General features: G+C 37.6%; 4 protein-coding genes across 6 annotated transcripts in view; 3 read left to right on the top strand and 1 right to left on the bottom strand.

The window, feature by feature from the left end:
• Positions 1-889: 889 nt before the first annotated feature.
• LOC139944675 (TNF receptor-associated factor 6-like) lies at positions 890-14,520 on the top strand. 3 transcript variants are annotated; one of them, XM_071941748.1, is made up of 9 exons: positions 890-991; positions 5,169-5,377; positions 6,104-6,161; positions 6,681-6,785; positions 7,757-7,915; positions 9,041-9,118; positions 10,107-10,193; positions 11,310-11,482; positions 12,735-14,520. In XM_071941748.1, exons 2-9 carry the CDS (start codon positions 5,187-5,189, stop codon positions 13,255-13,257), a joined length of 1,374 nt encoding a protein of 457 aa, XP_071797849.1. In that variant the 5' UTR covers positions 890-991; positions 5,169-5,186; the 3' UTR covers positions 13,258-14,520. The 3 variants fall into 3 exon arrangements, with proteins under 3 accessions (XP_071797849.1, XP_071797848.1, XP_071797850.1); XM_071941747.1 differs by having other exon boundaries at positions 891-1,034; positions 12,735-14,519; XM_071941749.1 differs by lacking the exon at positions 890-991 and adding an exon at positions 1,313-1,406.
• A 1,308-nt stretch (positions 14,521-15,828) lies between these two features.
• Positions 15,829-18,397, top strand: LOC139944677 (histone H3.3A). Its single transcript, XM_071941751.1, has 3 exons — positions 15,829-15,958; positions 16,922-17,213; positions 17,536-18,397. The coding sequence occupies exons 2-3, from the start codon at positions 16,932-16,934 to the stop codon at positions 17,662-17,664; spliced, it is 411 nt and encodes a 136-aa protein (XP_071797852.1). The 5' UTR covers positions 15,829-15,958; positions 16,922-16,931; the 3' UTR covers positions 17,665-18,397.
• Positions 17,977-22,399, bottom strand: LOC139944676 (ubiquinol-cytochrome c reductase complex assembly factor 4-like). Its single transcript, XM_071941750.1, has 2 exons — positions 22,229-22,399; positions 17,977-21,799 (listed from the first exon to the last, which is right to left on the bottom strand). The coding sequence occupies exons 1-2, from the start codon at positions 22,297-22,299 to the stop codon at positions 21,412-21,414; spliced, it is 459 nt and encodes a 152-aa protein (XP_071797851.1). The 5' UTR covers positions 22,300-22,399; the 3' UTR covers positions 17,977-21,411.
• A 756-nt stretch (positions 22,400-23,155) lies between these two features.
• LOC139944674 (DNA topoisomerase 3-alpha-like) overlaps positions 23,156-27,464 on the top strand; it is a 32,340-nt gene continuing 28,031 nt past the window's right edge. The window contains exons 1-4 of the mRNA XM_071941746.1: positions 23,156-23,564; positions 25,481-25,614; positions 25,810-25,885; positions 26,118-26,226. Of these exons, the coding sequence (XP_071797847.1) occupies positions 23,331-23,564; positions 25,481-25,614; positions 25,810-25,885; positions 26,118-26,226 (553 nt within the window). The 5' untranslated portion in view covers positions 23,156-23,330. The remainder of the gene's footprint in view (positions 23,565-25,480; positions 25,615-25,809; positions 25,886-26,117; positions 26,227-27,464) is intronic.

Raw genomic sequence — 27,464 nt, 5'->3', positions numbered from 1 at the left:
TAATTAAAACACAGTTTTATCATGAAAACTGTTTTTTTAGAACAATCCAACTAAGAAGATTTATCTCTTCTGAATTATGGGTGGTACTAAGCAGGATTGAAAGATATTTGTGAGAGTAAAAAATGAACATTTTATTTTTAAACATCCTTTTAAGGAGGGAGATGGAACAAAATAATTACAAAACAGGACCCTGTATTAATTAGTTTACTCGATCCCCCTTTGCAGCATATATTTTTGTAATAGTAATTAGCCTTACTTTGTTCATGCTTTGTTTTATTACTATGTTAGTAAAACTATGAAATAATAGCTATATTCCTCCGTCCAGTGACGAAACTATTACTTTAGAACTCAGTTATGGGGGCGGTGTTAGTTATGCGGCAGGTGTGGGCGAGGCGACCTGCGACAAAAAACTTTTTTTTTTGGGGGGGGGGGGGGGAGGGAGGGGGTGGGGGACACGAAGAGGGTTACATTTAATAACGTATCGAACCATGAATTCCATAAGTGCATTTTTGAAATCTCATTTTGGGAGGGGGAAATGGGTTTGTTGAGGTGGGAACCCCGCCCCTTCTATCGGTCAGATAAACGGGTCCCAGATAGAGCTATCCCAGTTTATCTCTTCTGGTATGTCTTGTCGTTTTTATAATGAGCTTATCGGTAGGCCTAATGCCTTTACACTTTTGTATTAAAGCAATTTTTGTCCACTGTTTACCTTGTGTTTGTGAAATAAATAAGTTGAGGCCCTCGAGCAATGGGCGGCTTTTCCTTTTCGTGGGTTCGAATTCGGTTATCCTCCTGCCCCCCTGCAGGCGTCTTTTTCTTTTAAGATCACGCACCGTTAAACTGGCAGGGCGCCATCTACGGCTAGTTTGAAGGACCGCCGACCAACGTTTTTTGCGTTCATTTGGACTTGACAATCTCGGAGCGGAGGAGTGTTGTGATTTTACTGGGAAGGCGGGTGTTTTAAAGTGTGGAATTACAGCTTCGTCAAATTGTAATCTCAATCGAGCCTTTTGTTTTATTACGACTATTTATAGGTGATTTACTCTTATAACTGTAGGAAAATACAGTTTGTGTTTTGCTTGTTTTTAATGACACATTTCATAAAAGTTTAGTCTAAACTGTGAGCAATGGCGCATGCATTACTAAAAACATGCTTCAGTAGCAGTAGCTTACATATCCTGGTGTCATGTGTTTTCAGTAGAATATCAGGAAAATTGTTCACAATCAAAAACTAATTTTTTTTTTTCAAATCATCTATCCAATTTTTTAACAATAACACTTTCACTTCATGGTGTGTTGAAATTTTTAAAGTTTTGGTTTTACGTTGCGAGAGACAGTCCGCCATTAACAGTGCTTGTGCATGGACGACATTGGAGCAACGTCATATGTTTTCACACCTTTCATTGGTTGGTATTTTATTGAATATTCAGAAGCTAGTATGGCGGGCAAAGTAGATCAAAAATATTATTCAATTAGTACTTAACAAGGATAACTTTCCGTATGGCGCCACCACCTTTTCACTCATTTTTACAAAAAGGGATATATCAATCAGGTAAATTAGATACTATATTATTTTATTTCGAATGAAAAAGTGGTGGCGCCATACGGAAACTTTTCCCTTAACAAATTTAATTACATTTTTGTTCTAAGGCATTATGGCTACTATATTAGAATCCAGAGATATCATAAGGCATGAAAGTAAAACACCCCACCCCCCTTGATGCACTCACACTTCATAACAATCCGTTTCCCCCCATTTCAGACCAGTAATGTTTGGTTTCAGGAGATAAGAAACCAATCTATGATATTTTCTCCTAAATGTAGACTTAATATTTATTACGCTTATCGGAATTTATAACAGTTATGAAGTAAATAAATAAAAAAAAATTTTGTCATTTTCACTTAAAATATTTTAATATTTTCCCCACATTTGCGCACCATAGAATCCCAAATAGTAACCACCACACGTGATCCATCTAGTGACTAAAGCAGAATGAAACTCAATCTAGCAGATAGTAATTTTGTTTTGAACTTTCGAGGTTGGATGATGTTTCTTTGACTCACTTGAATGTTGGCATAATAATGCACTAGTGATAGTACCAAAAATCAATCATTTTATAAATGTTTGAGCATAACCAACGACAGGAAACTTTATTCTCAGCATGATTAAGCCTGATGAAAATACAGACCGTGAGTAAACTGCATAGCTTCGGTCATCAGTGCAGCTTGCACAATATCGCGGTAAACGGGAATCAAAGTTGGGGACCGAAAACATATGAGGGTCGATAACGTATGACGCTACGATACTACATGAATTGTTAAAACATAATGCAAAAACAACCGGATAAGTAGATACATAGAACGTTAAGACACCCGCAGGATAACTTTCCGTATGGCTCCACCACTTTTTCATACATTTTTACAGAAAGGGATTCATATCTCATTGAGCTACTCCTAGAACTATAGACGGGAGACGATAGCCGGACGAAACCGAAATAGTTCTAGGAGTAAATTAGATACTATTTATTTTATATCGAATGAAAAAGTGTCGCCTTATGGAAACTTTTCACACCCGCAGAAAGACCAAGGACCAGTTTGACAAGCCTTGACATACTTCTGTTTGCCCTTGTACAAACTTGCACTACTCCTATAGCTACACTGAGGTTTTGTTCTGCTATCGGAGTATCGTCTCCCGCTTACGAGGTGATAGCCAAATCCGGAGGTCTTTGGTTCGAATCCCACTCTAGTCAATTCTTTGTTCAACCCCAAAAATCCAATCCAATACTGTGTAAAATGTGTTGCTTAATGAGCTTTAAATAAAAGAATGATTCTTGGACACATTGCAATTCATCATGTATGACTCCCAAACATTATATCTGGGCAGAATGTTTTGATTTTGAAGCTGAATTAACATTTATACGCTTGGAAATGCCATAGACTTGGCCTCAGGATAATGCCAGGTTCACACGGAGTTCATATATATTCCAGCGCACATCGTTTATATCACTAGGACACCCATTGACTCATTCATAATCAACATTCAGCAGTGAACAAATTACTCATGCCAAAATGCGTCTTGCAAATCACTCTTGTTTGCTTTTATTTCTTTGACACAATTCACTGTTTGGTTTCTTTTCTTCGACACAGTTCACAATTACACAGTCAATTTAGTGAAAAGTATTTCTCGGTAGCATAAATGAATTGAACCAGAAAGATGCTGTGACAAGTTCAGCGTCCATGTAATTTCTCTTAGAATTGCAGCCTTTTTGTGACTGCAATTTTTTAAGTAAAAGTTGTTACCTCTGATGAAAATGGTTGGTTTTAATTTGATGTGTAAGCTTGGTTAGTAAATACTGTATCCCCAATTGATGTTGAATATCAATTAAGAAGATGTTGAAATGTGTGCATCAGCTGATACACTGTCATTCTATGTCTGTGCAAGATGCTATCGTCATGGATCAACAGAAAAGAAGAAAAAACACAATTCATAGATGGCTTCATTTGCATAAAGTTAATTTGTTTACATTGCCATAGAATCTTCTCATAGAAACAAATTATATTGCATTTTAATGCAAAGGTGCAATGATATACCTATTAGATCAGATATCATTGTGCTGAACAGTTAATGAATCTCCACTGGAAACAAAAATTATGTTAAAGGAACACGTTGCCTTGGATCGGACGAGTTGGTCTATAAAAAGCGTTTGAAACCGTTTTTTATGAAATGCATATGGTTAGAAAGATGTTTTAAAAGTAGAATTACCGATCCACACAAGTATCACTCAAAATTGCACGGTTTTCATTATACGTCGCGAACTAACACGGTTAGCCATTTATGGGAGTCAAAAATTTGACTCCCATAAATGGCCGACCGTGTTAGTCGACGAGGTAAAAAGAAAACCACGCAATTTTGAGGCATATTTGTGTACATCATTGTTTTCTACTTTTTCAACATCTTTCCAACCATGCCGATTGTATAACAAACTGTTGCAGAACGCTTTTTAAGGACCAACTCGACCGATCCAAGGCAACGTGTTCCTTTAATACCTAGAGTCTGCAAGATTAAAATTAAACCTTGGATTTTATGACATATGTTACATTTTCCATGAGAGCTCAAATTAAACAACGGTGGCACTTAATTTACAAGCTTAATTTACATTGCGTAATTATTGGAGTGATTCAAGGTTAGTTTGGTTTACATTATTACTTAACTACATGCATTTCATTACAACAAATTAAGCAATTGTTATTTTAAGTTACTGCTTATCATTTAAATAATGTTACCATACTCCAAAACCTCTAGTTCTAGTAGGAGTAGACTTGCTCATGTTGTGATTGTCCAAACCATAGGCATGCATTGGGATAACTTTCCGTGTGGTGCCACCACTTTTTACTCATTTTTACAAAAAGGGATATCTCATTGAGGTAAATTAGAATTAGATACTATATTATTTCATATTGAATTTAAAAGTGGTGGCGCCATACGGAAACTTTTCCCTAGCATGACCTGTAAGTGTATCCAATTTCATAGAGCTGCTAAACCAATTTTGTGCTTGATGCAGGCTGTGCAAGTTGCCATTTCATATAGAGATGCACACGAAAAGGCAAGCTAACCTCCATTCAGGGGCCCAATTTCATAGAGCTGCTAAGCACAAAAATTTGCTTAGCATGAAACTTCTGCCTTGATAAAAACAGGATTACCAACCAAATTTTCACGTGATTTTCAGGATAAGCAAACAACAGCTGAATACCAGTAACAAACAATATGCAACAAATGGAAATTTGGTTGGTAATCCTGTTTTTATCAAGGAAGAATTTTCATGCTAAGCAATTTTTTGTGCTTAACAGGTCTATGAAATTGGGCCCCAGGATCCACGGTCTTCTGGACTGTATTATTAACTGTTATATAACAATACAAATGCATGGGTGAATAACAACTTGCAAGCTGATTGCCTAATTTTTGTTTTTTAAAGAAAACTTACTTCGTCCAGCCAGATGTTCCATGCAGTATTAATTCATTGTGCTACTTTATGAAGCTGCACAATGGTGACTGTAATGATATATAGTAATCACTTAAAAATGTTAAGTGTACGAGAAAAGGTGCATGCTGGAGTTTTTTTTATTGAGATGTAAAACTTGTGAATAACTTCAAATGTTCTTTTTTATAGTTTTGTGTCTAAAACATCATGGCTGATAGTGTAAGATCCTGCAGTAATGACACATCATCTACCGAAGTGACTGGTGGTTATGATGCTGAGTTTGAGCCAGCACTCGACCCCAAGTACATTTGCCCTGTGTGTTTAGCAGCACTGCGTTCACCACTACAAACCAAGTGTGGTCATCGATTCTGCAAAATGTGCATGCAGAAAATAATCGGGTATGAGAAGAAAAACGCTGTTTTTTGTTTCAATGGAAGGTCTGTTAGATTTGATGAACCCAACATCCCATGAGTTTGATGGTAGACATCCTGTCCAAGGGTTCTGTAAGTGGCAAGGTGCTCTAACGGTTACCAAAGTTTAGATTCCTATAGAGAAATTCATGTTGTATTCCTAGTGGCTAGGTTGTAATGGGGATGTTGATCAAAGTATTTAAAGGCAGCGGACACTATTGGTAGTTACTCAAAATAATTGTTGGCATAAAACCTTACTTGGTAACAAGCAATGAAGAGCTGTTGATAGTATAAAACATTTTGAGAAACGGGTCCCTCTGAAGTAACAAAGTTTTTGAGGAAGAAGTAATTTTCCACAAATTTGATTTTGAGACCTCACAATTAGATTTTGAGGTCTCAAAATCAAGCATCCGAAAGCATACAACTTTCAAGTGACAAGGGTGTTCTCTCTTCCATTATTATCTTGCAACTTTCACAGGTTTGTTATTTTATGCATATGTTGAGATAATGAGAAGACTGGTCTTTGACAATTACCAATAGTGTCTTTAAACAGTGTCTTTAAACAAAAAGTTGATGGTTTCTGTTATTAAGTTATAACCATAGAGCTGTACAACTCACAAACCACAGGAACAATAGCATTCAAGTTTGGAATTTGACACAATGTTTTGTTTATTATTTGTTGAAGTATTTTGTTTATATTTTGTTTGTATGTAGCCCTCGTCCATACACCAAGTGTCCAGTGGACAAAACCTGGCTAAATGTCAAAAGTGATGTAAGTGTTGCCATTCATTCCTTTACAGACTTGCTTTGCTGATCACTTTCTTCATTTGAATGCTTCTACAGCCATCTCTGTTAATTGTTTAATATGTTGTACCTTACTTTAAGTAGGATTTAAAACTTTGCATTGGGAATTGCGAAGACGTAATATTATAAATCTCATTATGAGCTGAAGTGGTTCCGAGACTTTTTTTTTTTTATCTGTATGCTCTGATCGTCTTCTGCCTTCTCCTGTATGAAGACCATCGGCATCATAGCATACTGATTGAAATGTCGATCCCTCTGCCTTCAGATTTTGTGCTATCACAGTCTTTGTCAAGCCTAATACTGCACAGAGGCTCAGCATACCTCCATTGCATTGGTTGAATGAGCATGTGCGTGGAGCAATTCAACCAATAGAATGAGCTCTCTTTGCGTCGTTATCGCTTTCGTTATTTTTTTCATTATCACTGCAGTGTGACTCGGCCTTAATTCCATCATTTATAACATTTTGTCCTACTCTGATGCACTACAGATATTTGACGATGTTGCCTTTGAGAGGGAAATCTTGTCTATGACGGTTCTTTGTAGTAATGTAAGAAGTGGCTGTGAGTGGAGAGGTGATCTAAGAAACCTACAGGTTAGTTCCGAATGCAGACCTCTTGCAATTTGTACGGAATATTGCATATAGCAGTCAACTCAAACCCATACTATGTTGCACTGTGCAGCATTTAGCAGGGTTTTACATGCTCCATGCCCAATCCTAGTCCCCAACAAACTTCAGTGCACACAGTAACATTGGTGCACTTAGCAGACACTGGACACTTTGGGTAATTGTCAAAGACCAGTTATCTCACTAGGTGTATCTCAACATTATATATGCAAAAAATAACAAACCTGTGAAAATTTGAGCTCAATTGGTTGTCAAAGTTGCAAGATAACTACAAAAGCAAAAACACCCTTGTCACATGAAGTTGTGTGCTTTCTGATGCTTGATTTCGGGACCTCAAAATCTAATTCTGAGGTCTCAAAATCAAATTCGTGGAAAATTACTTCTTTCCTGAAAACTACATTACTTCAGAGGGAGGTGTTTCTCACATTGTTTTATACTATATCAACCTCTCCCCATTACTCGTTACCAAATAAGGATTTATGTTGACAATTATATTTTAGTAATTACCAATAGTGTACACTGCCTTTAAATTGCACAACATCGGTAAACAGTATTGTCCAAAGGTCCACACTTCGTATGTCACAACTTACATATAAAAAAACAAACCTGTGAAAATTTAGGGTCAAACGGTCATCCGAGTCGGGAGAAAATAACGGGAAAACCCACCCTTGTTTCCGCACATTTCGCCATGTCATGATGTGTCGCCGTGTCATGACTAAAATAAATCCGTTATTCTCTATATCGAGAATTGATAATTGTTATAATGTTTTCTCAAAAAGTGGAATAAAATTTCAAGGGAAGTCTTTCACCATTACCTTCTGTAAACCCTGTATGTATTTTGTAAATCTGTGAACTTTTAATTTTTGTTCTGTTCAGAAAGTGTCCAGTGTCTTTAAGGGATTTATAATGAATCTACCATTGTTTTGTCTTTGATTCAGAGTCACAGTGATACCTGTTTATTTGCAAAGCTTGTATGTCCCAATGGATGTGAAGAGCAATACCTGAGAGGAAAGACTGAGGAGCATCTAGGAGATTGCCCGCTGCATCTATTGGATTGTACTCATTGCAGCGAGTCATTCATCAGGAAGGATGAAATGGTATGCTCATATGCAAATCTAATTTTGTATTATATTGTAGCTATAATGCCAGATATTCTCTGCAAGGAAAACATTTATTTGTGAATTTGGTGATAAAAGTCTTGGTTTGGTAGTTAAAAAATTAAAAAAATTAAAGGGATATGTTGCCTTGGATCGAACGAGTTGGTCTTATAAAAAGCGTTTGTAACCGTTTGTTATATTAAATGCATCCGGTTGGAATAATGTTTTAAAAGTAGAATACAATGATCCACACAAATTTGCCTCGAAATTGCGTGGTGTTCCTTTTGCTTTGCAGACTATAACAGTCGCCCATTTATGGGAGTCTGGGGGACAGGGGGGCAGGGTAGTCAATGGGAATTGGACAGGGAATGGTTTTACATAACGTTAGGAATGGGTAGCCCAAGCGTTTTGGCCGGGATTTGAGCAGTTTCTTGTTTGAGTTTGAAAGCTTACTGCTATATGCGTGAGGCATAAGATTCATATGCTAATATACTCAAATCAAAGAAAGGTCTCTGCACAAAGTAGTTTTCAATCTAAAGAAGAATTCCCAAAACCAGCGGGATAAAAATCAATAACAACAATTTAAATACTACTTGCTATGTAGAGTTTGTTTTTAGAAAACTGTCTTTCTTTATTCTACTACCGCGGAGTAGATTTATCGAATGTTCGAGAGACTTCTCAGGTAGAGTCAGTCTCCTGACAAAGATTAGAGCGAGCTAGTCGAAACGTTGATGAGACCAATTCCAGAACTGACTCCGAGGTAGTACAGTTTATTACGATCCTATAAACTAAAGTAGTAGTCCCAGCCAATTTTCTATACCTTCCGCCCGGGTAGTAGTTAAGGACAGTTTTTTTCAGAACTGAGAAGTCTCCCGAATATCCGATAAATCTACTCCGTGGTAGCAGAATAAAGAAAGACAGTTCTCTAAGAACAAACTCTACCTGGCAAGTAGATACACACATGGTGTTACCGCAAACCAAATATATATTGATACCTCACCATGCAATGCCTCAAATCATATATAATTTGAATAGTCGTTATTAACAGTGCTGATTATTAACCAGTGTGTCCCTGATAATGGGAAAGGTTGACTCATTTTCTGTGCTTTTTACCTGCCCTTTCAGAATCATAAACTGATACGTTGTCCTAAGTATCCCATTGAGTGTGCTGAATGTGGACATAGAGGAATACTCAGAGAACAGGTGAGATTTTTTTTACTCACTTATTTGGTATTTATGAATTAACTGTAGTAAGAAATGTTAGTTAATCAATAAAGTAGATGTTCACAGCTGCATTGAACAAACAGGAAGAACCAGTTCAATACTTGTCTTATTTATTTTCAGCTTAAACTGTTCTGCCAACTCGTCGCTTTTTTTACAAATTCTCTTTGTGTCATGTATCATGTATCATTTGTCCTTTTGTCTGTTTGTCTGTTTGTCTGGTTGTCTTGTTTTCTTGTCTGTCTGGCTGTTTTTTACAAGCTCATGCTTACCAAAACGGCCCATGATATGTTTTGCTTTACTCCGTGATACATGTAACTGTCGTTATTCTTTTATGAGAGTATGGAAGTAAATGTATTCTTGAATTGAATTGAAAAGTTTACATTGTATTGAGCAGGTTTCAATAATTATCTGATTTATAGTGGATTTCCACTTTTTTTTATTTGAAAGAGCACAAAATTAGATTCCAGTTTTTATTATTTGCGTAGTCATTAAAGGATGCCTTGATTTTGACTTAAATGTAAAAACTATTTCCAAATCCTTACCATCACATGTAGCATCTTTATTCAGTTTCCAGCTAAATTTTGCTTAGCAGAAAATTGTTAGCAATATTGTCCGCTTCACTGCTTATGTTTCACTTAGTTACCTGTTCATGTTTGTTGTGTTGTCATTTAGCCTTCGAGAAAGACTCTGCTAGGGTCGAAACGTCAGGCCATTAATTATTTTTTGCATTTATACTCTCGGTCCATTTGGTTGGTAAGTTGTTTGCAACAGCTAATTCTATTTTCTCAATATTGTCCGCTTAAGCAGCTCTATGAAATTGTGCTCAGGGCCTGAGAGGTCACTGGGGATTTAGGGAACAACCGGCCCTTTATTTTAACATGTGCCATAAAATGTTTGTGCATTTACCACATAATCATTCATGATGTTATAGGGAACCTTTTTACCCCTGGTTTGATTGACCTTACAGATGGGCAAGCACATTGATGTTGAGGAGGGTGACTGTCCCAGCAGTGTTGTTCCTTGTACATTCAAAGCTGTAGGATGCGACCAAAAGGTATTTACGATGGTGTTTAAAGGCAGTGGCAGTGGAAGCGGCAGTGGAAGTGTCGTGGCCAAGCGTTTAAGAGCACCGAATTCAAACTCTGGTGTTTCTGATCAGCAGAGTGAGGGTTCGAATCCCCAGCCGTGACACTTGTGTCCTTAAGCAAGACACACAACCATTGCTTCATCCTTTGGATGGGACGTAAAGCCGTTGGTCCCATGTGTTGTGTAAAGCATGTAAAAGAACCCAGTGCACTTATCGAAAAGAGAAGGGGTTCGCCCCGGTGTTCCTGGCTGTGGCTGCTGTATGCGCCGTAGCACCTTGTAAACACTTATAAGGTGCTAAATAATTGGGTCTCAAAATTCATCACTGCAATAACCTATCTTTCTTATCTTTCTGAAAGTTTGTATATATACTCAGCGCCTTGAGTACCTTGTTTGGTAGATACGTGCTCTATATAAGACTTCGATATTATTATTATTATTATTTTTAGTGGACACTCTAATAATTATTAGCATAAAACCTTACTTGGTAATGAGTAATGGGAGAGGTTGATAGTATAAAACATTGTGGGAAACGGCTCCCTCTGAAATAACGTAGTGTCTTCTATGATGAAGTGCAGTCGTTTAATTGACAAATGAAAAATTGAATGGTTAAATCAATCAAAAGCCGCCTCCCCAAGTTAATTTCTTGATCTCCACTTGCACCCACCAAAAGAAATTGTATGTTACGCCAGTTCTGAAGTGAATGCCGGTGAATGTCATTGTCCGCTCTCAAGACTTTGTAATGCATGAAATGTATTGTTTTGTAATTGTAATTTTCCTTCTGCATGGCACAGCTAAATTTGCCAATTGTCAGAATAAAGTTGATATTGTTATCATTGCATAGCTTGAAGTGCTGATACCTTGTTAAAATTCACTGTTTCATAGCCTTTAAGTGAGCATCAGTGAGCATTATGACATTTATAGAAAACCTTACAAAACTTGATAACTGACAGACAGTGCAAGTCTCGCATGTATTCAAACATTTTGGGGATCATTTTGGTCCAATTTACATTACTAAACACAAAGAAGAAAAATATGATATAAATTTGTGTCTATTGATTACTAATGATTTGCTTTTTGACAGATCAAGCGCTGTGACCTGCCTGCCCATAACAAAGATGAGTTATCCAATCATTTACACCTTGTCTTGGCCCAAAGTCTTACCTACAAAGCACAGCTGAAGGAACAATCTGAGGCAATGGAAGTGTGTCATGAACAGTGTCATCAACTCAAGTCGAGCTTTGAACAACTCAACAGGTATACTTAGGATTTAAACCAACATGTCTCACACTCTTCAGTCTATTGACGATGAATAGGACAGGCTAGTTGAAATGCCGAGACCAATTAAAGTGACACGTTGCCTTGGATCGGACGAGTTGATATATAAAAATCATTTATTATAAAGTGCAATGGTTAGAAAGTTGTTGTAAAGGTAGAATACAATGATCTACACAAATATGCCTCGAAATTGCATGGTTTTCCTTTTACTTTGCGAACAAACACGGTCGGCAAATTCCATAAATGGCTGAAAACCATGCAATTTCGAGGCGTATTTATGTGGATCATTGAAGACCGCCAAAAACAATTTAAGACCCCAAAATTGGCGGTTTCTTGTTTGGATTTTAACAATCAAATCAGCTTCAAAATGAAAGTTCACAAGATTCTTGACAAACTGTTCCCCTCCGTGTCTTCACTAAAATGTGACCAATGGCTTACAGGTTGGTTTTGTATAGAGTGTTTATTGAAAACTATACGGGATGGGAAAAGTTTACCCCCCCCCCCCCAAAAAAAAAAAAACACTCAAAAACAATGATACTCTCAAATTACTTAATGGAACTAAGACCTGTTGAAATAATGAACCTGGGATTGAATACTACTTCCAACATTTGGATTTGACAAAACTGAAGCTGTGAGGGTCTGAGCGGAAATATCAAAATGTATATTGCCAATGTTAAGGAAGGGCCTGTCAGTTGTTCAATTGTCTTTCTGGCTATAAAGGTCGGTTTATAGTCGGTCGCTCTAAGGTCGCGCGATGGAAATCTTGCGCGCGATCCTAAGATTTGAGACCTGAAACTGTGTCTTTTTATGATCGCGTGTCAAGATTTCCATTGCGCGACCACTTGGAATTTTAGATTATTGCAGTAACAAATAAGAACTTTATTTTCGAGATTGTTAAGCATTTTGAACTTCTTAGTTGTGTTGTAGAAATTTTGGATAGACTGATTCAAAAGGTAAACCCAATCACTTCGGTTGAATAAGTTTAGCCATCCTATAAGCTGTTGGAATAGTTCTTCAAGTCATTTGACGGGTACTGTTTCACTGTAAAGCCATAATTTTCTCGCAAACCCCAGCATCTCACAACCCCCAACCCCAAAGCCGCTGGTTTACAAAGTTCAAAGTTACTGAAGACAAAACAAAACAGCATTTTGTATCAAATATAAAGGCCAATGTTTGATGGGCTTTGGGTCACAAGTTCATAAAAAAAACTGTGTATGTCTGATTTCAACAGAAATCTGAACGAGAAAGACAAACTTCTGAATCAACAAGTGGAACGAATCAGCCTTCTTGAGAATACCAACTACAACGGACATCTTCACTGGAAAATAGATCTGAAATCCCACATGTGTAGAAACAACTCAACAACCTGTATCGTAAGCCCAGCCTTCTACACCAGCCAACCTGGCTACAAGCTCTGTGCCCGCCTAGAAACGGACGGCCATGTCACCAGAAACTCAACGTACACCTCATTGTTTATTGTGTTGCAGAAGGGTGACTATGACGACCAGTTGCATTTTCCGTTTAGCACCACATGCAAAGTGACATTATTTGATCAGGTTAAAAACACACATGAGCGATCAGACTTCACAACTATCATTACATGCAGCAATATGAGTCGTGCTGGAATGGGAAACACTCGAGATCAGTTCAGGGGACGTCTGAAGTTTATGCAGACAGACTTGTTGACTAGCAGTCGATTCTGTAATGATGGGGTAGTGTTTGTGCAGATTAATGTAGAATTCACGCCTTTATAATTTGCCATTTACTGCATTTTCCATAATTATGAAATAATCAAATTGTTAAATATGTGCTAATAAAAATTTTACAAACCGAGTTTTCTTCAAAGTCCAGATAAAGCTTTAGTTTAGTGAAGTTGGTAAAAGAAGTTTGCAGTTTGCCATTTGTAAACAACAAAACTTGATCCAACGCATTGTATTGTTTTAGTCACTCAAAAAAGCTCATTCAAAATGTCATCCTAGCTTTTTTGGAGCATCACTTTAGTATTACAACTCAAATTAAGCAGCTGACAATTTGAATGAATTGAGCTTATTCTGCAGTTTCATTGTGAGAAAAAAAAACCCCAGTTTTGTTTCCAACTTATTTCAATCAAGAAATATGAATGAGTATTCTTTGCAAACTTCAGCTCAGAAATAATTATATTCGCCCTTTACTCCAGTAACTCAGACAAATTGAAGGGATTATTTGTTGGGTATCACCCATAAAGCTCTATGGTATCACCATACAACCCCAGTTTAAGTAGGATTTGAAACTTAGCATGGTGGAAACGCCATGTAATGGCTATCTCTAAATGATTTGGGGTATGCTCTGATCGTCTTCTAGAGAAAGCACAAGACGCTTTCTCCAGAAGACGATCAGAGCATACTGATCAAAACGTCGAGTTTAAACCAACGGTTCTTTTCAGAACCACCCCAAATCATTTAGAGATAGTCATTACATGGTGTTACCGCAAACCCCAGTTTCACTATTCCTTGAGGAATTGGTGCTACAATATCCTTGGAGGCTCAAAAGCTGGATATTTGAACTGGATCACTGTATGTTTTAGGGAATGACAATAAAAAACTTGATTTACAAAATTATGGAAAAATCAGTAGTAAACAATCAGTGAATGTGTTCATGGCAAGGTTGATTTAGTTCAGTGGTTTAGTGACTGGATTGGTTGCCAAGACACTGTTGATGCTACTTAACCCTTCACAACTCGGGGAGGCGGACCACTACTAGCCATGTTGTTCATTATGTAAAAAGTAACACTGTTTTAATTAATTAAATTGTAAAAGCTCAGGAAGGCCATGTTCACAAGTGCTTATATATTTTTATTTTAAACTTGTATTTTAATATAAATGTAATTCATATTTTGGATATTAATCTGTAATGGTATTAAGTTAATTGTGCAGCAGCTGTTTTGTGATTTTATTCAGTACTAAAAAGTGTTTTCAGTGTCATATTTATTATATTGAACAACTTGTGTGTGATGTTAAATTTCCATGTAACTTTGTAATAAAATCAGAATTTTTAAATAAAGGAATAATAATATGGGATTAGTTGTTTTGTGTTTATGTGTGTGCGTGTGGGGGTTGTGAACACCAATAACTTTAGTAAAATGGCTCTGATGGGAAGTCCTTTATTTGAATCTGTCTGAACAAATAAGCCATTTGCCAGTTGTATAGCTTTGAGTAATGCATCGACAATAACTAATTCTGCCTCAATGAGGAGCCACAAAAAGGCACCCCTGGATTTGAGTTCCTTTGACTAATTAGAGACAGGGACAGGTATGTCAAACTATATAATGCTCATTAGGGCAGAGGGTTTACCCCCCCCCCCCCCAAATGTTCCTCCATGATGTAATCATAGAGCATGTTGAGCCCCCCCCCCCCTCTAAATTCCTGTGAGGAATTCCACAGCTTCCAATCACACAATGAATACACTGTACACCCCGCCCCATATGGACACCAAAGGCCGGGGTTACGGGGTAAGAATGGTTTCATGATGAAACTTTGAAAGCTTTCCCTAGTGTTCAGATGAGCATTCTCCATTGTTTGCATACAAATTCATTTATATGGTATGAGTGGTAATTTGCTATCTCGTGCTCCATGCTCTCACATAACTTATAATACTTGTATACCCCAAACATCAAGATTCAAATAGGGAGACCTAGATACTTAATCCAGCTGGCACGCTAATCCGGACGGGGGTGGTTGGTTCAAGTCCCCCTGGTAAAGTTTGCTTTGTTCAAACCCAAATCTTACATAACTGTGCAATCAAAGCTTAATAGCTTGCCCATGACCCAGAATTCTACTAGCATTCAAGATAACTTTCTGTATAGTCAGGCTGGTACCGCGAAGCCTTAATTCTAGTTCCATAACACTAAACCCCCACCCCACCCCTCCATCCCGGTTGTAGCAAAAATAAATAAATAATTTTTGGTTCAAAATCTTTTGTGGATGTAGATCGCCAACTAGAGGAATACTACACCAAATAATTCACAAAGGAAGGCAAAAACGTGTTCTTTAAACAATAGCTACTATTTCCCCTGATTTGTTTCCCGATTTTGGTCTTTATTGTGATTCGGAAATGCTTCAGGTGATGAAAACTTTTCTGTTAAATTGCGTGTAAAACGCCATAGAAGAAATTGTGACAAAATTGGGATCCTGAGCTAACCAATCAGAGCTCGAGTTATTGACCAATCAACTGCTAGCAAGAAAACCCCGATTGACCAATGAGACTTAGTTATTATAGCCAATAAGCAGGACTCTTTCATGACTATCGTTAGCGCGGGCAAGTAGACCAATAGAAATGTCCAACTCATAAAGAGCGGACTTCATTGAGAAAAAGTAGCATGCATGCAAAAACCACTTATACACAACGTACAGCGGCGGCTACCAGACAACAACACAATTGTTTTGTTTGAAGAACGGGAAGAACACCAGAGAAAAACAGGTGAAGAATAGTGCTGCAATGAAGTCGTTATTGAATTTATATGTTGTAAATGTTGCCATATTTCCATTCATGATATAATAAGTAACATTATTCTGTGTTTGATAAGAAAATATAGGGCTGACTTCACAAGAAAAACACTGTTTCAATCAATTCTGTTTCTGACAGCCGGAATTTTTGTAAAGGCGCCCTTTATAAAAAACAACAACGTGGCGGTCGGTTTTAAACCATTCACTTTACAGCTACTGCTGGGAAAACTTGCAGTATCTTGACAACACTTTTTCATTCGTTCTTACATAAACAAGTTACTAATTTACTCAAGTGAGATATTCCTTTTGGTAAAAACTATTGAAATAGGGGTTGCAGGATGATATTGATACAGAAACTTTTCCAGCACTCCGTGCAAGAACATAGTCTGTGGGCGCCGCAGTCTGTGACTGAGTGAGTGTGACGGGTGGTGGTAAAATAAAATGGTACTGCTAAACACTTCCATCCATCACCCTGTCCCTGTCCATTTGCAACAATGTTAACTTATTCTTGTCCGATGAATTAACTTCGACTGATTCTCAATAACAATAATAGGCCTAATGAATATTCATATAATAACGCATGTAATAATAAAGTCAAGCTGTAAACGGAAACATGTGACCACACACAGCCGACTTATATTGAAAGTTTTCATTTTATATGAAATAATAAAGTATCTAATTTTACCTCGATGATTATGAGGTATATCCTTTTGTAAAAAATTAGTGAAAAAGTGGTGGCGCCATACGAAAGGTTATCCCTAAAAAACTGTCAAAACATGTTGGATTGGAAGTAAAAAAAATTCCAAACATGCATTGCTAAACAGCTCTGAAATCTCTAGCAGGAATTATGAAAAGGCTGAAATACCATTGTGTTTCAGACAAATTTCACCCTATGTTGGTCAAATGAATTTTAATAAATGTTTTTTCAACCTTACAGATAAGAAATCATGGCTCGTACAAAGCAGACAGCAAGAAAATCTACTGGTGGTAAGGCACCAAGGAAGCAGCTTGCAACCAAGGCTGCACGCAAAAGTGCACCGTCCACTGGTGGTGTGAAGAAGCCCCATCGTTACAGGCCAGGAACAGTCGCTCTCCGTGAGATCCGTCGGTACCAAAAGAGCACAGAGTTGCTGATCCGCAAATTGCCATTCCAGCGTCTAGTCCGTGAAATCGCACAAGACTTTAAGACAGAGTTGAGGTTCCAGAGTGCAGCCATTGGTGCCCTTCAGGTATGCTTAACCTTCTGGAAAATTGAATTATCGGTTTGAGATGGGATGAATAAATTTTTGTTAACTAATGGCAGGTCTGGAATTTCTTCATCTTGAGAGTGCGAGGCCATTTTCATTTTGCGAAGGCACTTCCATTGGAAAGTTTTTAAGTCTATAACTTTTGAAGGGGCACAAAGGCCGAGACCAGAGGCTGTGGCCTCAGTATCACAGCCTCAGTATAATTCCAGGCCTGTAGCAGAGAACATTCCGATTATTAATTGTCAATCTGTAATTATGTGTGTGGGGACTTAAATTTTGTATTTTTCTTTGTTTGAAATTGCAGGAAGCTAGCGAGGCTTATTTGGTCGGACTCTTTGAAGATACCAACTTGTGTGCCATCCATGCAAAGAGAGTAACAATCATGCCCAAGGACATCCAACTTGCAAGAAGAATCCGTGGAGAGCGTGCTTAAAGAACTGTTATTTAACTACTAAAGAAATCATTAGCATTTTCATGAAGTTGCACTCACTGCTATACCAGCAAAAAAATACGTAGAGTGCTACTTCGTGAAGATGCTGACGAAATGCTTCAATGAAGACTGGTTGCTTTCAAACATCATGGCACCAGATAAACGCTCTGTGAGCATTATGTACATATGAGACCCCTGTGTATTTCAAAAATCTTCGTACCTACAGTGTATTTTCTGGAACCAACTTTTTACAAGACTACGCTGCTGATATTATATTGAAAGAGCAATTGTCTAATCCCAGTTTGCCGATACATCTCCCGTTTTTCCCTCGTTCATATTTAACAGATTTGCATGTGTTTTTATCATTGTTTTGTCTTGAATGTATTTGTTTGTACCCTTTTTAAAGAATTGTTGGTTTTTATCAACATACATAGTAAGAACACAGTGTGTACTGTATGGAGGGTGAGAAATTTCAGACATTTTCTGAATTCTTTGTATCATGTACATCATGATCAGTGACTAATATTATGTGGATTGAAAGCAAAAAACCTACCACTGTTCTTATTTTTTGTATGTCGGCACACCAGGCCCCTTTTAGGGAAACAGATATTAATTTGTGCCCCTTTGTTTTGTAAATATAAGTTTAATGTGTCGTTCATAATGTCATGTTTTTCACAAGATGGATGCAATATTTTTGATGACCACTTGAGATTAAACTTAATTGACAGAAAAACAATATTATTTGTTGTTTCATGCTTATTGAGTTCATAAAAAGTCACCACAGAAGAGAATATTGCTGGAATTATGATAGGTAATACATGTAACTGCAGTTATGCTTCTAAGATTCAAATTTGGTGGGAATAAAAACATCAGTACATTGGTGGACTTCACAAAGAGTAACACTTTGCCTTGGATCGGTCGAGTTGGTCTTTGAAAAGCATTTGTAACCGTTTGTTATAAAATGCATATGGTTAGAAAGATGTTTATGATCCACACACATTTGCCTAGAAATTGCATGGTTTTCCTTTTACTTTGCAAACTTAACTAACACGGTCGGCCATTTATGGCAGTCCAAAATTTGACTTGTGTGGATAATTATATTCTACTTTTAAATATCTTTCTAATCGTATGCATTTTATAACAAACGGTTACAAACGCTCTTCAAAGACCAACTTGACCGATCCAAGGCAACATGTTCCGACGAGTCTTATCTCGAGTTGGGACGAGTTACTTGTCTTAACTTGGGACTAGCCATAGAGTTTTTTTATTTTTTATTTTTACATATCCTAGGACTAGTCTCAAGTTGCACTTTGTGAAATCGTCCCATAATGTACATGTACCGAAAGGTGAAAAGTTTCTCAAAATGAATTGTACTGCATCTCTTGCTATACGATTTATTGCCATTCATTTTCAGAGTCTCTCCCAAAACTTACACAGACTCAACTTGTTTATTTAACATGATGTCCAACCATTCAAAGAAGACATGGTCCATCAAAGTTTTCCTTGGCTTATTTTACTGCAAACAATAAACAGATTCACATAATTTGAGGCCATTAATTTCACACCGTTTGGCTGTTCAGAGCAACCTCGTTCCCAGGGGTGATCGATCTCGCCGCACCATTTTTTCCCAGCATGCCTTGCTCGATCATAACCCCTGAAGTGTGACTTCAAAATATCCAAATATAAGGGATATTATAATTAGTCTTGTGGTTGATATTTTCTGTGTTGGGCGTTAGTCGCGCACGGGCTGGATGCGCTGTGTGTAATAAAAGTCATAAACTTGCCTTTGCGTTCATTGTTGCGTGATGAATACATACATCTTTATACGCACGCGTTTTGGCGTAAAGAGCTTTTTGAAGACGCACAGCGTTTCATATTTTGCGCGTAAATGACAGCCAATCAAAGAAGGAGTTTCCCTTCCAGGGGTTAGAGACGTACGCGGAGCTAGCATGATATGGCGCGCTGCCCATAAGCCTTTTTGAGATATGGCGGACACAATGCTACAAAGGTTTAGGTAAATTTGTGCACATCGACCATAGAAATAGAACGTGTGTTATTCAGTGAAGTGCGCATTTTAGGCGACGCGGGAGTTTACACGTAAACCTAATGACCACCAACATGGTGAGCGTGGCATCATTCGCGGTATGTGACGCGCGCGTATCACGTCCGCCATACCTCAAAAAGGCTTATGGTAGCGAGGTTTGTTCAGAAGAGGTTTATTTTAAGTGAAAAAAACCAAGACTGGGGATTGTATATTACATACTTGCCCTGGAATTCATCTTTGAGAGAGGGCAATACAAACTATTCATTTTGCAAAGGGCGCCTCCATTGGAGAATCTTTCTTTAACTCTGGGAAAATTTAAAGAGACAACAAGACCAGGGCAACAGACCTTTGTGTAATTCTAGGACTGCAGATGTACATTTTACAATATACAAGTAGACGAGTACAACACATTTCCACATCCAAGTAATAAGATCTGAGTCAACTTTTATCAGAGTTAAAACAGAAACTTAAGAAAACTCCATCTTATCATACATCTCTGGCAGCTTGAAAATGATAGAATCGTAGGTGTTTAGTCTACAGGTACATGTTATTACTATTCAGTTAGTAATAATAAATCAAATTGCATTTAATGCTCAAAATGATCTTGATGTGCTGCTGAAAAAGCACATTCTCTTTACTTGAAGAGCAAATTAACCCATATCCTCTATTTTTCAGTGAACACACCATCATCCAAAAAACTTAGATGGTCTTGTTTCTTCAAAAAAAAAAAAAAAAAGAAGAAGTTGATTTTGTTCATTCTTGACACCAAAGAGTCCAGAACTCTCGGACATATTTGAGGGAAGAGATACTGGAAGCTTGAATAACAATAACCTATCATTGGTGTGATGAGTTTCCATAGAGTTGGGGACAGGGGTACTACAAGTACACAGGATTTAAGAGGGGGGTCTCTCTTCTACTAGCCTAGACACTGGTGGGTTTTGCTTAGCACACTGTTCCGACATTAGTAATGGACTTCTTTTGTGTCAGTTTAGGTAAAATCCAAATAAATTTATCAGTTGTACTAGCCTAGTAAAGACACATCAACTGTTCAATTTGACACAACTGACAAATATATAGCAGTTGTCACAAATCCTTCATAGAACACGTTGCCTTGGATCGGTCGAGTTGGTCTTTGAAAAGCGTTTTTAACCGTTTGTTATCAAATGCATTGGTAGAAAGATGTTGTAAAAGTAGAATAGAATGATCCACACAAACATGCCTTGAAAATGCAGTTTTCTTAAAATGGCCGACCGTGTTAAATCGCAGGGTACAAGGAAAACCAAGCAATTGCGAGGCAAATTTGTGTGGATCATTGTACATATTCTTCTTTTAAAACATCTTTCTACCCATGTACCCATGCATTTTATAACAAACAGTCACAAACGCTTTTTATAGACCAACTCGTCCGATCCAAGGCAACGTGTTCCTTTAAAAGACCTTAACATGATCAAACAAATTTGAAGAAACTGTAGATGAAGGTAAGATATAACATAAATAATAATTGTTGCTATTAAAATTGCAAATCGTTTGATCATGGAGGTAAAACATTTTGAGCAGTTCTACATTCATGAACATGGACAGTATTAAACCTATCCACAAAATAAGTGATTCCCTTTAAAACTAAAATCTCAGCCAAAAATGCACAAAGAAATGACTTTAACACATAATAGAAACTTTCAAAACAATATTGTCACAATGCCATCTTGTTATTCCGTAATTGTTTTTTCCTCTTCTTCATTTAACAAAGTCTCATCCTCTGGAACTTCAGCAGGCGGTGGAAACATGTGTGGCAAGCGTTCATGTAAATGCTTCTCCAATTGTCGATCAATATCTGTCTCCTTTCTCAAGAATATCCAGGCAATAAAGATAGAGAGTCCTATACTGATGGGTGCTACTTTGTACCAAGGTTGTTTCTTGTGTCTGCCGTAGCTGTTGTGAACAGACCAGTCTAGTGCCTTGCTTGAGGTGTAGCTAAGAGGTGCATCTGGATCCTCGTCAGCTTTTGAAGTTTTTTTGGAAGAGGCAAATCTGTGTTGCTGACTGGATAGAGGGATTGGAAGTACAGGATGTGTAATTCGTGCTTCTTGTAGAAATCTGTAATAATGATTAATAAGGACAGAATTATTATCAGCTTAAAATTACAATTCATCAATACCTGGGACAGTTTCTCCATTCTGATTGGTTGGGAGGGCATCACTGTGTGGACAGTGTAGCTAAACTGTGTATACTTACACTATTATTAATCATGGATGATGGAGGTAAAAAAAAATCATTATTTAACAAATTAAAACAACATGCAAAGTTCCCATATCTATTATTGGTCATGTTATTTTAGGTACTAAAAAACTATTTAAGTAACATTCAGAATTCACATAGATAACAAACAAACTAATCACTAAAAAATCACATGCAATGCAATTACAAAACGATCACAATACAACAAGTCACATCATGGAGGAATGGTAACCAACAAGTACAGTACTACAACACAAAAATAGAATTTACAACTACATTTTTACAAACCTATTTGTATTTCGCCAGAATCTCAATTGATGGATGCGGCTCAACACACGACTTCCACTCAGTGCCTTCATTATGCCCAGAAAGTGAAGATGATGTGCATTAATTATTATATGTATATCTCATTTTTTTGTGGTAGGATTTTTCAGCAGATATAAATGAAGTGTTTATGCAATCAACTCATCATTGCGCAATGGGGAAACGCGCGCACGTTTGGACTTTGCGCTTAAAAAAGCTTTTAATTCGCCTGAGTCAATTCTTAACTTGCGCGAGTTTTTACTTTGCGCTCAAGATAGCGCAGCTGCAAGCGCTTGATCTCAAACTATTTTGGTTTTGTGACGTATAGTTCGTGATGTGTGACCCAGAAAACTTACTCAAGGAGCAATGTATGTCTTCTGCGGTTTTTCACTCGCTTCGATTCGATTTGCGTTGTCATAATGTTATGAAAAAACAACGAAAAGCATTAAAATATCTACGATGTTTTGGTTTTAGCTTATTAATGTTGGCTGAATGAATAAATCTTTAAATCCTAATAATTGTTTGGAAAAGTTGTCGTTTGGACAAAAAGATCAATGTGATAAAAAGGGACACGCTATCGACATTGCGGCAATTCTTCTTTTTCGCATTACTTTTTTCATCAGTCCAAATGCATTGTTTCAATCAAAAAGAAGCCGCCAAAAGCCACATCCAACAAGTTCTTTAACAGCTCTTATTAACCGGAGAAGGGTCGATTAGCTCATCTGAACGGATGGGGGTAAATTTATAATTTTTGAGGAAAAGTAATCTCACTCTGAGGATCGGCGGACAGCAGTGAAAAAGCTGAGCAGCCGACGCACAACGTGCTTGGGATGTTTTAACGCCAAATACTCGTCAAAAAGGGTAAAGTTTGCGAATAGCGCCCTCTTAAGTTCGTAGTGCACTTATTGGTAAATGGCGGCCTACTTGACCATGGACGAAATGTGTCAAAACTTCACTCTGAATGGATGTAGCATGTACCACTTTTAAAGCGTACTTGGTAATTAGCAAATTGCTTGATTAATCACGAAAATGGTCAGTGGTGTTTGTGACATAACTATACATTTTTATAGCTTTAGTTTTATGTTTAATGTTTGTCTCAAGTCTGAGAAGTTTGTTTTGGAATGTTGGTCCTGAAAAGTTAACACTAGCAAAGATCGGTTGCAGTCTCTCGTCAGCTGGCAGCTGTTTTGGTGGTGGTATTTTAAAGTTGGGAACTTGGAATCACAAAATGGCGAGAGGTTTGAGAGTGCTCAATGTTGCTGAGAAAAATGACGCAGCCAAGTCACTTGCTGATCTGATGTCTAGGGGGCAATTTAGAAGGGTAAGTTTAATTAATTAACTATTTATTTATTTAGTTTAGTTCAAACCACGGCCACGCTGTACTCTAGTTTTAGTAATCTAACAACCCTCCTCCCGACAGCGAAGGCTCCGGCTTTGTCGTCGGGAGGAGGGTTACGTTATCGCAACTAAAACCTCGCCATCCTAGGCAGGGGGTGGATTTCACGAAAAGCTAGGATTAGGCCTAGTCCTATCATTTCTATTCCACTTTGTTGAGGCGATATCATATCGGAACGGAGCTCTATATTCGTGGAGACGATATCGGAACGAACCACATATTCGTGGAGACGATAGCGGAATGAACCTCTATATTCATGGAGTTGATAGCGGAACGAACCTTTTATAGTTCTACTAGGACTAAATAGTAAGGAGGTAGACTATTAAATCCTATCTCGAGTTAGGACGAGTAACCGGTCCTAAAATGTTGGTTGTTTCATTTAGTTGTGATATAACGTAACCCTCCTCCTGACGGTGAAGCAACCATGTTTCATTTCTCAATCTCTTCTTGAATTTTTTTGTTGTTGTTGACCATGCTATCTTGATGCGTAAATTAGAACATTATGGTGTCCGAGGAATAGCGCTTGACTTGTTTAAAAGTTACTTATGTAATAGATCCCAATATGTTTTGTACAATTCTGTAAAATCTACTGAACGGCCTATTACTTGCGGTGTACCTCAAGGCTCCGTTCTGGGTCCCTTATTATTTATCTTGTACATTAATGACATCTGCAATACATCAGAAAAAATTACATTTTGTTTGTTTGCAGATGACACAAGTTTGTTGTATTCAGATAAAAATGTAGACTTAGCTGTGCAGAACCTTAATGTTGAGCTCAGGGTAATCACTTCTTGGCTTTTAGCAAATAAATTATGTATAAACGTTCTCAAATCAAATTATATTATATTTTGTGCTAGCCAGTTCAAGTACACTCAGTCTGTTCCTTTAATTCTAAATAATGCCAATCTTGAGCAGGTTAAGGGTACTAAATTTCTGGGAATTCATATTGATGAAAATTTGACTTGGGAGAAGCATATTGGCACTATAGCAGTTAAAATATCTAGAAATATAGGTACAATGAATCGGCTTAAAAATTTCCTTCCCTGTAGCATATTACTGACCTTGTACAACTCTTTTATTTTACCTTATCTTTATTACGCAATTTTGACTTGGGGAAGTCCAACTCCTAAATGTAATAAACTTCTCACTCTTCAGAAATGTGCAGTTCGGGTTATTTCCAAAGCGGACTATTGTGAGCACTCTGGGCCTCTCTTTTGTAATTTAAAACTGTTAAAATTCGTTGACCTTTATCATCTTAACTTAGGAAAGTTTATGTATAAATATATGAATAATCTTCTACCTGCTTGTTTCAACTCCAGTTTTACACTTACCTCAAACATTCACTCCAATTATACCCATAGCGCTGCTAGGAAAAATCTGTATGTTAACTATCGTAGAACCTCGTTGTCTAAGAATGGTGTTGTCCAGCGTGGCACTTTATTTTGGAATAGTCTGGATGACTCTTTTAAATCATTGCGTACTCTCTCAACTTTTACCAAAAAACTTAAAACTCGTTTTCTTAATGAATACTAAGATTCTGATGTTATTTTTGTATATAGAAATTGTAACAGCTTTATTTTCTGTCTTACACCTGTCAGTTTTGTCCTGTTAGTTTTGTCCTGTATTTTTAATGTCTGTCTGTTTTTTGGTTTGTCTGTTCATAGGCTGGGGAACAAAAGCTGTGCTTCTTTCCGGACCTAGATGTTGCTTTTCGTTTAAAGATTCATCTTTTAATATATTTTATATTTACTTTTATTTTGTCCATATTACTCTGTATTATACACTATTTGCAACATTGAATAAACGTTTATATCTATCTATCTATCTATCTGATTAAACAGAGTGAAGGATTCTCCAAGTTCAACAAGATTTATGAGTATGAGTACAATCTCTTTGACCAAAACTGCAAAATGACGATGACATCAGTGTCCGGCCACTTGCTCAACTATGAATTCGTCTCGGCCTTCAAAAAATGGTAAAACAAAGTGTACATATTCAAGAGATAGTGATGTTCATTGTTTGTGTCTTAAATACATAGCTCGCCATGAATTAACCCATGGTGCCCTTTGCTTTTGCTGTGGTGCCCTTTGGTTGCAACAGATTTTGATTGCTCTGATGCCCTTTGGTTGCAACAGATTTTGATTGCTCTGATTGATCTGGTTTATTGCAGGCACAGTTGTAATCCAGTAGCTTTATTTAGTGCTGAGGTCTTCAAAGGGTGCCCTGAAAACTATAAAGACATCAAGGTAAGCTCAATGTGTAGTGTGTGCTAAGGACAAGGCTTGGCATATGAACCCCCCCCCCCCGAATAGTAAGGGTGTCGTGGGAATGAATCCCACCCGAGTAAATATCCCTGTGATATTTTTTCACACACATCGGTGTATGGGTAAAAACATCCCCATCCCCCCATATTAAATCTTGTTGTCTTGTTATCTTGTTGTAAATCTTGTCATGTTATTTTACCATTGTTTATTTCAGAGGACATTAGAGCGAGAGGCCAGGAAACATGATGTTCTTGTTATTTGGACGGATGGAGACAGGGAAGGTGAAAATATTGGCTTTGAAATCATTCAAGTCTGTACAGCAGGTATGTAAAATTAACAGCCAATAAAGTACAAAATATCTATTGTTGAGGAGTCAAGTGATATCATAGAAAACTGTAAAGTATGGAATTATTGACTGCTATGAGGGGCATAGTTAAAATTATAGGCCCTCGGTGATGTCAAAACCATGACTATGCCCAAAGCGAAGCTTCGGGCATAGTCATGGTTTTGACATCACCGAGGGCCTATAATTTTAACTGTTCACCGCTAATTAAGCAGTCAATATTTTTTTTATATACCGAATAAAGATTCTTCTAATCAACAACCCTGACTCCGGTGAAAGGTCTTCTGCGAAGAAAGGTCGCGCCGTGACAAGGAACGCTAGTCGTACATTCTACATAATCATAGTTGCATTATTTTCAGAGCGGACAGAGTCAATTGACTATGCCCCAGGCATAGTCACTATGACGTCATCTTGGTAGAAAAAGGGGGCATAGCTATTTCCATGACTCTATTTTTAACCAATCAGATTAGGGGATTCTATACATGAGGTATATAATACACAAATGTTGACTGTTTCGAGTGCTATGGTTAATACTATGAGTCATGAGCTGATTCCCGGAGTGTTCTGTTTTAGAGAGCACGCAAAAATGAACATTTATAACCCATCTTATCCTCACTCCACTGGTTACCCATTAATAAATGCATTCAATTCAAAATACTTCTACTCACCTTCAAGGCACTTCATGGCGCTGCTCCCATCGACATTTCAGATCTCCTTCATAACTAAACTCCTACCCCACTCCCTTCGCTCACAACACCAACATCTCCTTCAGATTCCAAGACTCAACACAAAGCAGTATTGTAACTGGTCATTCAGCGGTACTACTCCCACTCTCTGGAACAATCTCCCCCATCACACTCTTTTATCACCTCCTTTGAATCATACAAAAGTGCCCTGAAACCCACCTCTTTTCTATACAGCATTAATTACCTTACTTGAGTGTTAATCTTTCAGTCAATTGTAAATAGTTTAACTGGTTATTTATTTGAGTTATTTGTGAAGCACTTAGAGATAACTTTATAGGCGCTATATTATTATTAGACTGTTCATGGGAACACTAAGGGTGTCATAGTTTTAACCATCGCACAAGAAAGAGCAGTCATTGTTTTATTACATACAAATATTGACTGCTTCGGGTCCCGACTCCCAAGGTGATCCCCGGAGCGTTCGATTTTCCTGAGGCGCAGCAGAGGGGAAAATGGAATGGTCCGGGGATCA

This window comes from Asterias amurensis, chromosome 11, assembly GCF_032118995.1.
Source record: "Asterias amurensis chromosome 11, ASM3211899v1".
Lineage (NCBI taxonomy): Eukaryota > Metazoa > Echinodermata > Asteroidea > Forcipulatida > Asteriidae > Asterias > Asterias amurensis.
This window is presented reverse-complemented; position numbering and strand designations above follow the sequence as displayed.